Genomic DNA, 16,180 nt, shown 5'->3' with positions numbered 1-16,180 from the left:
GGCTCATTGTGTGACCCTGAGCAAGTCACTTAACCTCCTTGTGCTCCGTCTTTCGGGTGAGATGTAATTGTAAGTGACTCTGCAGCTGATGCATAGTTCACACACCCTAGTCTCTGTAAGTCGCCTTGGATAAAGGCGTCTGCTAAATAAACAAATAATAATAAGGGCGTCTGCTAAGAAATTAATAATAATAATAATAGTGAACAGAGCATGTGTAGAATCACGCTTACATTGATGGTAAAGCCACTGTAAAGCATATTACAGTCAAACTCTCTTAATATATCACTTAACACAGGGATGAAACAAGACTCCCAGTGTACAGCCGTTTGATCCATTCCACACCTGAGCTTGTTACCTGTACACTGTGTTTAATCAAGCTCGTATTAAAACCTGGAATGGGTGACACTGCTGTGCAACAGGAGTCTTATATCCAGCCTTGTCAATCAATGTTGATATGCAGCACCATGGTAAACTCTGATATGTGACCAGCCAGCTGTCAAAGAAGACAAGGGAATACAAGCATTGACATATATGTTTATTCATAATAATAATAATAATAATAATAATAATAATAATAATAATAATAATAATGTATTTATTTCACTATGAAAATGGAGCACTTTTGGCTTTCCATACAGTACAGGTGGATTACAAGAAAAGTGAATCAGCTTTGCACATCTTAACAGCATTTACACAACGCTAAAGCAGTCATGTGTACGTTTAAAAATACCCAACCAACAGTATTAAACTGTATTTTCACCAGACCTTGGTACTGACCTATGATAGAAGCCCTTGTACTCGTATTGAAGCCGGTGCTGGATCTGGCCGGCTGGGTTGCGTGGGGGGGTGGGGTACATGATTAATCATCATGAAGGGGTTTCGAAGAGGCGCTGCATTCGACTGCTTGTGCTCCCAGTTCAGTCCACTGCTGCGCCATATCCTTGTCATTTTCACCTTTTTTTTTGTGATTGTGTTAGAACTTATAAAAAGGATCAAATTCAATGTTACAAAATAAAAAAAACAATGTTGAGGCAAACCTCACTTCCTGTGTGTTCTTCCAGGGTACTGCCTGGTTCTGCTGTAACTAATTCCAATTGACCAGAGACTGACTGATCACCTCTGACTGATGTAGACAGTTGAATGGAGAGTGTGGGGTAGTTCGTAGCTTCTCCCTGTGCTGTCCAGTCTCTCTATACTCTCTTCTATCTCATTAAATAAATACAACAAACTGTAACACACTGAAGGAACAGCAATTCAAAAGTTGACAGATCCTTCTTCCCTGTAACAATAGGGGCTTGGACTGTAAAGTGACAACTACCCTTAGGGTTACTACTGCAAAAATATTATAATAATTAAAATATGTCCTGATATACAGCACAGTAAGTCCTGATCCAGACTGAGATTCATTGTTTACTGAATTTTAGGCTTGCTGTTCGGTGCAACGTCCTGTTTAAAGAAATTGTACAACGCTACTGTTAGAAATACAGCCGTCACTGGAAATGATTTACAGAATCAGGGATCTATCTCATTAGAACGTGCCCAAAGAATTTCACAGCCATTATTTCAGGTTTTAAAAAAACAGCCTGGCAAGTTCTCATCATTAAAACATTTGTAAAATAATACAGTCTAGAATATACTACAGGTCACATGACTGCGTGTAGGAGGGTGTGTGCGTGATGACACGGCATTCTCATTGTATCAGTTCTGCCAAATTATTCCATTGGAATAACAGACCCCCTACACATAGAAACAGTGCAGTGTGTCACTGTCTATAACCCAATCATAAAACAGATATAATAACCACTATATACAGCTGCTTCACTGGCCACCAAGTCCAATGTATGCACTAGTACCTGCTACACGTACTTGCTGGAGCATTTAGACCCAAGTGTGTGGTGTGCGGCCCTATCGGTTTGTAACCTACATTGGATAAAGACCTGGTTTATGTATTGAACTGAGGCCAGCTCTGTATTTAAAGGGGGCTCACATCTCTCACGTCAGGTTTAAAAACGAGCAGGGCTAAGACTTTAAAAACCGGGCCGGTGCGGCATGGCTGCGGAGTGGGCGTGTCTCTTCACGCAGCCAATCACAAAGAGGCGGGGCTCTCAGAACTCGTCAGGCGACCCCAGGAGGTCGGGCTTGTCCATTCCGTTCACGCTGTCAGGGGTCACGCCCTCCTGGGGGGCGGACATCGACCGGCTGATCTGGAAGAAAGGGGAAACGGAACGCTCAGTGCAATAACATTCGAGCCACTCCGCCAGCAAGCAGAGCCCAGAGTCCTTCCAAGGAACTGGAATTCACATTTTAGAGACGTAACAATCGTGGCGACTGTTCAACTGCTTTCATTTGAAGCCAATTTAATTGACTAACAAACAAACAAACAAACAAACAAACAACGACTTTAACTAATCTGCTGCCTCTGCTTGTAATTCACAGAATACTGCTAATTGCAATTTTGATTAATGATGTGTTGGAATTGATCAAAAGGCAATGGGAATTGGAAATGAAACGCAGGGATCGACCCAAACCCTGACTGTGATCTCTCTTGTCTTCTACTTAAACAGTGCAGTGGGGAATGGAAGGGGCACCTCGGAGCTCCTTACCTGGAAAGGGGGGCTCACTCCGATGATGCTCTTCAGGTTACTGCTGAAGTAGCACAGCAAGAACTCTCCCCCCAGGACCGGGATCTCATCCCTGCTCACATACACCTGCGCAGAGAGCAAGAGGCACACACACACATGGGTGGAAGAGCGGACTGCCCTGCACAGACACTCACAGCACTAATTACAATGGCATTCTGGAGTGTCACATTCACACAGCTAAATCACAAACGTTATATAATCTACACGAAACGCTGAGCTGGTGCTGAAGCGATTCACAGTTTAGTACGCAGCTCGGTTTTCAGTTTCACTCTGTTACCACTTCTTAAAAAGGAAATAAAAAAGCAGGAAACCAGGGATGGAGATAAGACTCCTACTGAGTAGCAGTTTCTCCCATTCCAGGTTTTACTACGAGCTTGTTTAGCCACAGCGTACAAAACTCCTAGTAAAACCAGGAAGGGTTCAAACCGCTATACAATGGAAGTCTTATTTCCATCCCTGCAGGACGGGCCGGTCCGTTTGTACCTGAACGACTTCATCAGTGCAGGACACTTCATCATCCTTGACCCACATGTAGGTGACGTAGTCCATGTGACTCCTGAACCCCACCTGCAGGGGGCGAGAGTGAGCATCGTCAGGGCTGCAGAACAGCCTGGGACTCCTCCCAGCATTCTCAATCCTTCCCTGATCAGGACCTCCCTCCTGCGTACTGTCCTACACACTGTTGCAAACCTCTTTTTAAAGCCCAGTACTGGTTTTGGTATTTGTATCCATGTGTCCTGGTTCAATTAATAGCGCAGTGTGCTCTACCCACCACTCACTGGTTTCCAGAGATCACCTCCACTGTAAACGTCACGTGATTCTGTATAAACCGAGTCCTGTCTGTCAGTGTTACAGATGAAGCACACAAAGAAGCCCAGCTCTTTAGGGAAAAACACTCATCCCAGTCTCTAGTGGAGCAGGACGGAGTCTCACCTTGTAGAGGCCGATCCAGTCCCAGGTGCTGCTGGGGAAGGGTTCCTGTGTGCTGTAGGTCACGAGGGCGTCCCAGTCCGCGCTCCACTCCCCCTCCGCCTGAATGATCACCAGGGGGTTGGTGTGCAGCTTCTTCAGCTGGGGGACGGGACGGGACGCTGTGTTAACACTGGTGCACATGCAAGGGGTTACAGACAATACAGACTCCACTTCCATTTAAAGATGTGTGGCCCAAGGTAGCTCTATTTACAGCAATGCTGGACCGCTCTTCAGAGAAGTCACCCATGCCTCCTTGCTCATCCTTTTTAATTACCACATACTGTTCCCTCTGACGGAAGTTCAATGAATGTTAGCACTGAAAGGGGAGTTGGGGGGCTTTCATACCTGGGCTGCAGAATAGTTAGGTGCACATTGTATCCTGAAGGATCTGGTTGGGACAGGAAGATTTTCTGATAATTTTCTGTTAGCCGACAGGAGCATTCTCACGTCAGCATCAGCTGTCGCCGGAAACTCCCTGCTTGGCTATTTTTGTGCACAGCTAATGGACTCTCTCATCAGATTTGCAGTTAAACAGAAATATTAAGCCTTTTGTCTCTTGTGAATTCTAAATGTAGAATTGTTTTGGTTCCGGAAGGTTTGGACATTCTGCTCCCCTGCCGTGTGCCCGTGTGGAGGAGAGGGCTGCCCTGTCGTTCTCAATCTCACCTCCAGGCTGAAGGTTCCGGTGACTGGTTTGTGATCGCTGATGCCGTAGCTCATGTGACTGGCGTAGCTCTCCAGGGTCACCCGGACAGACGGCTCGGGCTCTTTGGGTTCCGCTGGCTCCGCCTCCTGCTCTGGCTCCGCCTCCTGGTCTGATGCGTCATGGGCGTCGCCCTTCACCCTCCACAGTATCCGGTCTGTCCAGGCTGGCTTGCGCTTCTTCCCGCTGTCAATCAGAAACACAGCTAAACAAGAGCATCAGTACAGTAAACTCTGTACGGTCTGTAGCAGTGGCTCAGGTTCAGCCGTGCAGTGTGCGTGATTTGAGATTCAGATTTAGCACTGGCTAAATCAACAGCATGCAATAGTGACAGCACTTTACCCCTCAGAAATCAATTCAAGAGAAGATAAGAGACTGAGACTGATTATCCAAAACTGACCGCCCCTTGAGATAAGAACACACCACCATAGCAAAAGATACACCTAACATTCCTTCTACCTACTATTTACCATTCCAGCGATGGAAAGAACACTCCTATTGCATAGCAGCTTCACCCATTCCAGGTTTTACCATGAGCCTGATTAGCCACAAAGTGTATAGGTAACAAGCTCAGATGTGTCTTATTAAACTCATAGTAAAACTAGGAACGGATCAAGCCGCTATGCAATGGGAGTCTTATTTCCATCCCTGCATTCCCCTCTATATCTGTCTACACAATACATGCAAGACCCACCCTCTCCAAACTAATCACAGCGCTGTTATAACATGTGAAAACTAACGCTGTTATTTTAAATCCATATTAACCTGACTGATAAGGGGGTCAGTGTGGTTTTGAAAGCTTAGTATAGTTTTAGACAGTGAATAAAAAGGACACAACTTTTTATCCCAACAGTGGCCACAGTCAGTGATTTATTACCTAGTCTACTGCGCAGGCAGGGACACATGCAAGTCTATATGCAGGTAAAACAACACACTAGCATGACAAAGGCAGAACACATAGAAGTGAAACACACATTTAGAGGAGGAGAAGCCATTAGCTAGACCCAGAGTCCCATGAAGAAGAGGAGATGGTCAAACTAACACAGCCTGTGAAACTCAACGCTTCACAAACGTAAGCCCAGGAAAGAGATTTTTAAACTGGCATTTACATTGTTTGAAGTCATGGAACGGTTCAACGTGTCTTAAATGTTTCTAATGTTTTAATTCTTAAATTGCAGGGTCACTGGTAGCTCCAATTGATGTACTTGATGGATCCTGCCTAGGAATTAAAAAAAAAATTCCATTGGGTCAAAAAATCTCCAGGGGGCACAAACAATGATTTCTACCCCTAAACACAGACACGGACACAGTGTTTTAGGGAGGAGTGAGGGGGTCTAGGTCTGTGGAGGAGGGTGGGGGTTAGTTTCCAATCAGAAGCTCTCAATGAATGCTCTTCTGATCTGACACCTAGAACACTGCCACCAAGTGGCCTGCCAGCAAAGTGCAGTCCAGATTATTCATCTCTATTCTTTAGACAAATAATCGCAAAAGGCATCGCAATGACGCAGGAAGTATTTGCCATGAAAGCAACAGGACCCGGTAGACCATTAATTCAGTAAAACATCTCTCTGTAACCTGCTCACCATCAACAATACTGCCTGTCAGTCTCTCTGTATGAAATGTGATGTGTGACACAAGCTGACTTCAATCCAATGAGAAGCTAATATCAGGGTTCTATTGAAACCTTCAGGCATCCTGGTATTGAGTCGATTTCTTTTCCTTTCTTCTCTTGTATTGTACATGGATATTCCAACACTCTCAGGGGCTCCTCTATATTACACATCTGTATCAGACCAGCAGTTTGACTGGATTGCTTTACTGGTTTTATTTGAATGGTTTTGGTTTGGATAGGCGTCTGCGTCTGTAGGGCCAGTACACTTGCTGGCAGTGCTTAAAGGGTTAATGTGTCACGCTCCCAGCACGAAACACTGCCTGTGAAATCCACAAAGCCAACTCAAAATAATCTTACTGAAAACTCAACCACGTCCTCAGCTCCCTGCAAACCCAAAGAGAAGACAGGTGAAGGTTAACACAAAGCTCTAGGTTTCATGAAGCGAGTTCCAGTGAGAGTAATGCAGTAAAAGGCGATGTCAGAAAACTGCTAGCCATAGAACTTTTATTCTGGTTTAACGTGTTACCTGTACCAGTACTCTGAGATTAAAAAAAAAAAAATACGCACACATACCTGTTTTACCTATTGGTGGATTACGTTGGTACGTGCCAATCGGAAGCATTCTCAATAAGAATCAGAAGTTCTTAACATTTTTTGATTTGGGCTGTTCTATATCAGAGAGTAGGGGGGGGGGGGCAGTTCTACATGCACAACTCAGGGTCTGTTTCCCTGCTGATGCAGGTCTTGCTTTACCTGGAGTCGTAGTTGTCCGAGTGCAGGTCGTACTTGTAGGTAGGTTTGAATCGGAGAGGCCCCTCCTGGAAATCCTTCAGAAAAGCCTCCTTCTTCTTGGCCATGTTTAACTGCGCAGAGAAACCAACATGTTAAATAAAGCATGAACCGCTGTGGCTGGATGCATACACAGGGATTGCAAGGTCACTATAAAGCGATACCTCCACAGCAGACTCTAACACGACCACAACCGATCAACTGATGTTGATCCCACTTTATAAAAGAGCTACTGATTTTGGTGCTTTTGTGGCAGGTCAGCTCTACCAGCGTGGGACGCTGCTACATGACCGTGCACGTCTACTCTGTGTTAAATCTCTAGGATCTGGGTTCAGCACTGTGTCGCGCCAGACCTCCACCCCACCTGGTCTTTCTCCCAGAGCAGGTGCAAGCGTTTGTTGCTGATGGCCTCTCTCAGGAAGTGCATGCCGTGGTCAGCGATGCGGAAGTTCAAGTCCCCGAACCAGAAGAGCACCCTGGAACGAGACGACGAGACACAGACAAGCTCAATACATCCCTTCCATCCAGCAGTGACAGTAGTATTTTGCTAGGCATTATAAAAAGTTATTTTGCTGCACATTATAAATTGTTCTTGATACTTTTATTGACAAGACAACATTAAATGTGATAATACATAACGACAGGGATATATTTAATTCATACAGCTACTGAAATACTGATAGAAACTATTCGTTTAGACAAACGTTGGCTTGTAAGGTAGAACGCAAAGACAGCGACAAAGACTTCTCGTGGGAAAGTCTTTAAACTCATTCTTTTTAAATCACATCTTAATGACTGGCGACTGGTTTCGCAGACCCTGATTAGCACTGATTTTGGGGTCCCGCCACCCCCTCCCCCCTCACTTGTGGTCGAGGATCCTCGGTGCGGTCTCCGTCTCAAACTCCTGCGTCTCCAGGATGTGTTCGAAGTCGTCGAGTCTCTGGCTGGCGTACTCCATGTGCGCTGGGAGGTGGCAGTTCAGAAAGCAGATCAGGTGCCCGTAGAACGACAAGCGCACAGAAACACCTCCTTTATTCCCCTGGGGTAGCAAAAGCAATATAAAAACACACACCGTCACTGCAGATGTCAGAGAGCTACCAGCCTCTGGAGGCCAGCCCTGCAGGTGTCCGCCTGGGCTCACTAGGTGCCTGGCCGGTAAGGTCCGCTGTAGCGCAATGAGGAGAAACAGTCCTTTGCTGGTTTTGCCTACCTAACCCGCATGGGCGCCAGACTCCCTAGTGAAGACCAGCGACTTCACACAGCCAGGAACCTGCGCTCCCCCGACTTCATGACTCACCCAGTAGCCGTAGATGCCAGTGCGGGTGTAGCTGGCCTGGATGTCTCTTATAAAAGGGACGTGGCAGTGCTGTGCAAAGACGAGCAGCAGGAGACCCTGCATTCGGATGGAGGTCAGCTGAAAGAAAAGAGGAGTCAATGGAATGAGATGTTCCATCTTAAGGGTCTATCCTGGACCTAAAGTTTGAAATACATTTCCACGCAAGGTTGATCAAATTCAGGACCCTACAAACAATATAAAACGGACTGAACCAAACACAAGGCTGATCAGTGGACTAGTCGTTTTGCTGGTACCTCCAAAATCAATGCGTTAAACCCCAGTGAGCCCCCAAATGTAAATACAGATATTAAATTGGACTGTCAGCTAAACGCAACCCTGACTGAAACAGAGGTGAGCTGCACAGCGATGCTTCAACATGCACTGGAGGTTCAGAGCAGATTCTTCACAGCTTGCTTCTGTAGAAGTGTTCTTTAAAAGAAGCGTAGAAACAAATAAAGCTGTGTTAACTGGACTGAGGCACCAATAAAGCCTCTGCACAGCACCCCTTCCTCTGAGCTGCACTCAGCCGTTCAGCTCTCCTAATGAGGACTCTGGATAAAGGCCAGCGTCGTTCAGGGCTGGTTAGAAACACACTGGAGCAGCACCTGCTTAATTGTTTTATGTTCCTTTATCATCGATTTAAAAGATAAAGCACCCCAGCATTAAACCTGGCCCATACCTTCAGTGTCTGTACTGTAAATCATAAAGAGGAGAATAAGAGATGACACAAACTGTTCTCATGCGTACACTCCCTTATAAAGGTTTCCCATAGCAACAGCATAGCAAAGTGTAATAAAGCACATTCATGCATAGGTATGTTTTGTGAAGTTTATGGTAAAGCATATTAATAAACAAGGCAAACCAGAGTAAACTATAGTAAATGCATTACATAATTATGAGAAAAGCATGGCACAACTGCCAAAGCACTGTGGTGAACCTTTCTAATGGCTCCACTGGCTGTATCTGCACAAGATGAAGGGCAGCAGTGTGGAGTAGTGGTTAGGGCTCTGGACTCTTGACCGGAGGGTTGCTGCTGTACCCTTGAGCAAGGTACTTTACCTAGATTGCTCCAGTAAAAACCTGACTGTATAAATGGGTAATTGTATGTAAAAATAATGTGATATCTTGTAACAATTGTAAGTCGCCCTGGATAAGGGCGTCTGCTAAGAAATAAATAATAATAATAATAATAATAAGATGAGACCCAAACTCAACATGTATGCATTAATAGCTGTAATATGCTCAATGTCCAGCAGGTGGAGTTAATGTATATATCTGGCAAGAATGTGCTCATTCAGGGCCACCAGACCAGAATGAAAGAGACCCGATTGGTTTACCAGGGAGCCAATGGAAAGCAGAATGGAAGGTAGCAGGAACCCCCCACCGCCCAACTCCCACCTTGACGTATCCGAGCGGGGCGAGAGTGTCCATGAAGAAGGAGCTCCAGGGGTCGTCGAAGGTCATGTCGCTGATGAAGTTCAGAACCTTGGAGTTCACTTCCTGCAGCCTGCGCGGAGCAGAAAGAAGAGGTCAGGAAGCCACTCTTCTTGCCAGCAGCAACCTTTTCAAATTCAGCAATGGCAGCAGAGACTTACAGGGGAAATGTATTTACTGTAGAAGACTGTACTAGATTGCATGACTACACTTTTGCAGCAAGACTCCCGCCCTTCTCTTTGTAAACTGTGTTTTAATGGTGACCACAGCGCTCTACTCACCCGATGACGTACACATCCGGCGCCGCCCCCTCCGAGTCCAGCAGCAGCAAAGAGCTGACATCATCAGGGGGCTGGGCTGTGCCAACATTCCACGTGACCACGTGCAGCCTGGGGGTGAAGAACCAGGAGTTTAGAAAAGAACAAACAAAACGAGCGACCCTGAAGGATCTTCCACTCCGGAGCACTAGGACAGAACGCTGCCGAATCCTTGACATGTCGTGCTGCAGATCCTTTTCAGCTTTACACAATACAATAAATAAATCAAGGCTAAGCAAATGAGCCATAACATTCCAGTTGCAGGCAAGTGAATTTAAGGGGTTTAAATTAAACAATGATATTATTGCACAAATGTTCTCTGTGCTCGAAGCAGCAGTGCCTAGCAAGCATATCTAGGAATGTAAGACAGCATATGTTAGGAAAATAGATGGTTAATTCCAGGCAGGGTTTATACGGGAGAAGAGACTGAGCAGTGGTAGAAGAGCCCTCGCTTTCAGTGTCCTCTCTTGTGCCTCCGCTCTCCCAGAGGGAACGGATCACTATCTTCTGTTCTAGATTCCTGATGCATTTACAGTCTGTGCCACTGCAGAAAACAAAGTGCTTGTGTTGCCTTTCTGTATACTAGAGTTCTGTAAACTTTTTTTTACTGATCGGTAATTGAACTAACACAAAAGCCAGCACAGCCCGATCTCTAGATCACTGCTGCCTGCCCGCTGCTTTCCCCTCTACTCTCTCTGCAGCACCTGAAGTCCTCCTCCTCTGGGACGCTCCGCTTGCCGCACAGCAGGAAGGCCTCATCCAGGGTGCGGGACACCTCCTCCTGGACCTCCTCGTCGGAGCTCAGGTCCTCCACGCAGGCCACGAGCTGCACCACGCGCTGCCGCAGCACGGCCCGGGCCTCCGAGGAGGGAGAGGAAGCGCTGCCCTGGCTGTCCGAGCGACGCCGCAGCCCGGTGGGGACTGGCAGGCCCGGGGGGGGCTCCATTATCAATAATATATAATCTATTGTTACTTAAATAATATATACAAATTTCAAAGCAAAAAACAAATTGGAAAAATATTCCTTGGCGGGTATTCCTGACTCCCAGACTTTCTTTTAAAGAGATCTAATAAAAAATCAATCAGGTTGACCAAATGCTCGAGTCCTCGGCTGGTGCAAGCAGCAGAGCTGGGCTCCAAAGCGAACGCTCGGGTTGCATTCACAGATTCTGAAGCCGTTCTCAGAACCCTTTACCAGCGCAGCACCCCAGCGGTCTGTCCTCACTGCAGACTGCACTCGGACTGAAAGCCAGCGACCGCTGGACAGGCTACCAGGAAAAAAAAAAAAAAAAAAGAGGAAATCCTGTGAAATAAACAAACAGCGCTCTCTTCTTTCCAGCTTCCAGGCCCTCAAAGAATAAGAAAGATCTGGCGATTTGAAGGTGTTAACGTTGTTGGGATTACTTCAGGTTATTAGTTGGATCACATGTCCTGGGAATGAATGGAGCCTTGCCATTTCCACGATCCATGGGTGCGTTTCCAACGGGACGTGTAACACGTGCGGTTTAATATCTACCAGGGTTTTCTAAAAGTGAAAGCCTGATTATAAGCTACCTCGCTCTTTAACTGCAAGAGTATATATTTATGCAAAGTCAAACACAATAAGAGATTCATGCATTATAAAACCTGACGAATCATAACCCGACTGCATCATTGAAGAAGTCATTACTTTTGCACTACCACCCACCCTGCAACACAATTATTTCCAATAGCATCATTGCGCACGCATCAGTGTAATAATTAAAAAGTTTGGGTTATGCCACCAGTTAACTGAAATGTATTTCATGAGTCATTATTACCAGCAGGTGGCGCTGTTTGCTTGCAGTTTCACCCTCAGCAGCACACTCAGTTCAGAAGGTCTCGAATGCTTGGTCTCCTACACAGTAGCCCACAGCGGAAATAAAACTTGAATATCTTTTTGTAAAAGCACTGCATTCTTGGAATTTGTGAAAAATCACTGCCAAGCTTTAATCAGGTCCGCCACGCTGCCTTTGATCAGCAGAGGCTTTATTTACAGTGCCTCTGAATCAGTGCGTTGTACATTTGCTGTGAAGCTATTAACTAATTAATTGCAAGCAATAGCAAGATTGTTTAGCTGTAAGAGTCACAGAACGGCAGACAGCAGGAATGGAAATAAGACTCCTATTGCACAGCAGGTTCACCCATTCCAGGTTTTAATACCAGCTTGATCAGCTACAGTGTACAGGTAACAAGCTCGGGTGTGTCTCATTAGACTCGTAGCAAAACTATGATTAGGACACATCAAGAAGCGTGCAGGTTTGCAAGACATGTGGGGCAGTGGCACTTGAAGACATCGTTGGTAACTTCAGCACGAGACAGAAGCTTGTTTATCTGTCTGTATAACTTGGCAGTCACACCAGCACTCAGTGAGCCAGGCTTCCAAGAGTTAGAGCATGAGTCATTCTCGTCTTAATTATACATTAGTAATTGTAATTGATAATGACAATAATGAATCAATATTATAAATGGAACCTTAAGACCACACCATCCAATACTTTACAGTGGAGTGCTGCTGGTGAATATCTATTACATATTAAGTATATTACAAACCCTGCCTTTTATGGTTGTCAGACTTGGTGAACTGTTCCTTTCTCTGTCAGGGAAACGCACCCCCTTATCACTTGATTAACAACCCAGATACAACTCCAACCCCACACAGCAGGCACGCGAGAGGACAGCTACTCGCTCTCCTTCTCCAAGAAAATGCATCTCTCCAATAACTGTCAGGCCAGCTTGTGGCTTGGACTTAGCTACAATTCTAAAAATTAAAAAAAAAAACTACAGCAATTCAGTCTTGTGACACCCTCTCTTCTGACAAGCACTGCAGACGTACAGGAAACAAAGCCATGGCTTTTTTTCCACTGGGTGTTTGTGTTGCTGATAACGTTTTGCAGGAAAGACATATCAATCTGATCGGCACCGATATCAAAACTAGCCAGAGAACGTACGCAAGCAAACCAAACATCCCTGTCAAGATTTCCCATGCTTTTCCTACACTTTGCTCGGTTTTTACTGTGGTGTAAACTTTTATTAAGGAATCCAGCAGAATCCGATCGGCTGTCCTGTGTGCGCCGACAGGGCTCCGCCCCTAATTAGTGTAACTCCTGGCTAATCACTTGGGACAGCAACGCCACACTCTGCTGAACACAGAAATCCTGTTACACAGAAACCACAAATACCTCTTTCAGGGGGGACTAATCTCTCCGCAGACTAAAGCCATCACAAGGAGGTTCTTAAAAGAGCGAGGGGGGGTTTGAAATCCGGGCACCCTGCCCTGCCCAGTCTCCCATTATTATATTACAAAACAGTTACAGACTGAGCCACAGGTATGGAGCAGCGTGCACAGTGGCTTGTGATGTTCCGGCACGACCATGCAATACATCTCGATATCCATTCTAAAAATACACGTGCGAATTTAGATGCAGTACTCTGCATTCATTTCAGGGCAATTCTGGCACAAGTCGCAGTTAAGAGTTTTGATAACCAGGTAGGAAAGAGATCTGGGACGGGACCTTTTAAAAAGGAGGGTTCCCGATACAGTAGCAGCTTTTGAAGTCAGTCTGTCACAAGCGCTGGCCCCTGTCAACGGGGAAGCGTCTACGCTCTGCAGATCCGCATGTTAAGATCAGTGCGAGGGATCCTATCGCACACCGTGGGACTCTCTTGCAGTTAGAACGACGGAGTACCTGAAAGTCCCCTTCTTCTCGCTGTCAGACTTCCCGAGGGTCAGGGATCTGACTGCATCGGACACTCGGCTCAAATCCATCACTGCGCCTGCAAATCAAGAAGCACGCTTCAGTCACACTGGATCGAGCGTTTGTTTTTTCTCAATTCTGTTTCGAGTCCCCTCAAAGCCACACACCCACTTTACAAAACACACTCCATGTGCTTGAATTACAGAGAAAGTGTATTCCTAACAACTGAGTAAAATCAATAATATACAACCGTCCACCCAAGAGGGCAGCTGCAAGCATACTGTTCAATGAGCAGCCAGTTTCAAGCTAATATGAGTGACACACAGGTATTTATTTACAGTATTTTTAAACGGATGTGCAGTATACACACAAACTAATTAAGCAAGCGTCTGTTCCCAGGGAGATTTAAAAATTTTAAAAAAGAACTGATTTCTATGTTGAACAAGAGGCTTCTTGTGACTGATTCCACGCCTGTGGCTTGAGATCACATGAAGACGCTGGGGTTAAATGTGCATTTTCTTGTAACATGACTTTTGATGCTGAACTGACTGCCCTGGAGACCTGATTCCTCTCCATTTCTCCTCGTTGTCCCACGGCGAGCCTGCCCTGGGTTGGAGGGAGCATTGGGCACGCATAGTCTGCAATGCTGCACAGCGCATACCAAGCAGAACTACTAATAATTAAAAAAAAAAAACCTTGCTAATGAACTGCGTTTATTTGTATTACGTAAAAAAATAATTGGCTGATTGCTTGCAGCAGATTAGCCATGTCCTGAATTTCTTACAGCTAAACCCCTTGTCTAATCCTGGCCTTGCTAACCCTGATTCGGTCCTGTGTACATCGTCACATGCTGTGCCCTACAGACACAGCACTCAATAATCATATATTTCCCTGTAATTCCCTTCTCAAAGTCTACCATGGCCTGCTTGCTGTTTTACCCTGCTGGGCCGTGTTCCTTACATTATTTAAATGGTCTCTTGTTTCCTGATCCACGGTTATAGGCTTTTGAACGGGCAGCACCTGTTGCAAACCTGTGAACTACAGCGCAGGGCTGGTGGCTGCTGTACTTTCCAACAGCGCTGATCTGAATCTCCCATCAGCGACCGCGCGTATTAATACTGTCTGGCACGACGGGAGCTGTTCGGTCTATGTTGCTTAGAGACAGTACAGGAAAGTAGTTCGTCATTGCGAAGCGGATGACTTTTTCCTTGCGTAAACTTCTGCAATTAACAATTAGCCTCATGCTGGCTATTTAAAGAGACGGTATCCCCAGTTTCGAAACGGCAGAAGTCCAGGCTGAACTAACGCTTACATCAAAAACCATGTCGAAAGAATATTCATTTTTGATTTTTCATCAAACGTTTAAAAGCACCACATCACTCTCAGCGCATCTGGAGCGTACATAATAATAATAATAATAATAATAATAATAATAATAATCATCAATACTTCATTAAATAAATGCGTGGTAGAAAGGAGTATCACGTGTGTCTGGGTTTGACACAGCCCGACAAACAAGTAAACTGTGTTACACACACACACATAATAATACACTGTCACCCTGTGCATCATGCAGCTGGTACCCCGTGTTGCATGTTGAATATTTACCTGTTTTCCCTGTGTGCTGATCTGAGGAATACAGCTCCTGCCCGACTGATGATAACTACAGTACTGCAGATGCCGTTTCCTCCACTATCGCTTGTGTTTTCCTCTGTCACTCAGCACTCACTCGACTTCCTTTCTGCCAGCCTATCAGCGCCCTTTACTTAAAAGGGCAAGGTTTGAAACAGCTCTTAAAAGGGCAATGTCAGTCTTGAGGGCGACGTTACCATGCGTTCTATACAAACGCTTTGCAGTGGAAATCAGACTCCTACTGCACAGCAGTTTCACCCATTCCGGGTTTTAATACAAGTTTGATTAGCCCCCGTATGTATGTAACAAGCTCAGATGGCTCCTAATAAACTCGTAGTAAAACGAGGAATGGATCTGCTTTGCAATGGGAGTATATCATTATAAGGATAAAAGCAGCACACCCTGAGAAAGTGAAGGGATCATAATAAACATGGAGCTGAACTTCTGTGTGTTGTAAAACCCTTTCCAATGCTTCCACTCCACTCCATGCAGTCACTGATGGATACCTGTCAATATCACTCATCTTTCACTGATGGATACCTGTCAATATCACTCATCTTTCACTGATGGATACCTGTCAATATCACTCATCTTACACTGATGGATACCTGTCAATATCACTCATCTTTCACTGATGGATACCTGTCAATATCACTCATCTTTCACTGATGGATACCTGTCAATATCACTCATCTTTCACTGATGGATACCTGTCAATATCACTCATCTTTCACTGATGGATACCTGTCAATATCACTCATCTTTCACTGATGGATACCTGTCAATATCACTCATCTTTCACTGATGGATACCTGTCAATATCACTCATCTTTCTGCCAGTGCCACAGTTAAAATCCCTTGCAAACCAGCCAGCCCTTACGAAACCATTGAGAAGAATGAAAAGCATTATCCTTAAGAGATTCTTCAGGGTTGTTAATACTGCCTGACCCTCTGCTTTGCAAATAAAGCTACAGGATTAGTTTAAACCCTCTCACAAACACCATTTGTATTACACGTTGTGCATGTA

General features: G+C 45.3%; 1 protein-coding gene across 4 annotated transcripts; it reads right to left on the bottom strand.

The window, feature by feature from the left end:
• Positions 1 to 514: 514 nt before the first annotated feature.
• On the bottom strand, positions 515 to 15,271 carry LOC117429843 (inositol polyphosphate 5-phosphatase K-like). Of its 4 annotated transcripts, none has more exons than XM_058998021.1 (14): positions 15,130 to 15,271; positions 13,513 to 13,600; positions 9,770 to 9,877; positions 9,453 to 9,561; positions 8,016 to 8,132; positions 7,582 to 7,757; positions 7,083 to 7,194; positions 6,683 to 6,792; positions 6,287 to 6,313; positions 4,281 to 4,503; positions 3,576 to 3,713; positions 3,126 to 3,209; positions 2,604 to 2,708; positions 515 to 2,204 (listed from the first exon to the last, which is right to left on the bottom strand). In XM_058998021.1, exons 2-14 carry the CDS (start codon positions 13,590 to 13,592, stop codon positions 2,106 to 2,108), a joined length of 1,488 nt encoding a protein of 495 aa, XP_058854004.1. In that variant the 5' UTR covers positions 13,593 to 13,600; positions 15,130 to 15,271; the 3' UTR covers positions 515 to 2,105. The 4 variants fall into 4 exon arrangements, with proteins under 4 accessions (XP_058854004.1, XP_058854005.1, XP_058854002.1 ...); XM_058998022.1 differs by lacking the exon at positions 15,130 to 15,271 and adding an exon at positions 14,482 to 14,607; XM_058998019.1 differs by lacking the exons at positions 13,513 to 13,600; positions 15,130 to 15,271 and adding an exon at positions 10,510 to 11,061.
• Positions 15,272 to 16,180: the final 909 nt, after the last annotated feature.

Source organism: Acipenser ruthenus, chromosome 24 (genome assembly GCF_902713425.1).
Source record: "Acipenser ruthenus chromosome 24, fAciRut3.2 maternal haplotype, whole genome shotgun sequence".
Classification (NCBI taxonomy): Eukaryota; Metazoa; Chordata; class Actinopteri; order Acipenseriformes; family Acipenseridae; genus Acipenser; species Acipenser ruthenus.
Note: the sequence above shows the minus strand (reverse complement) of the source record. Positions and strands in the feature narration are given on the sequence as shown.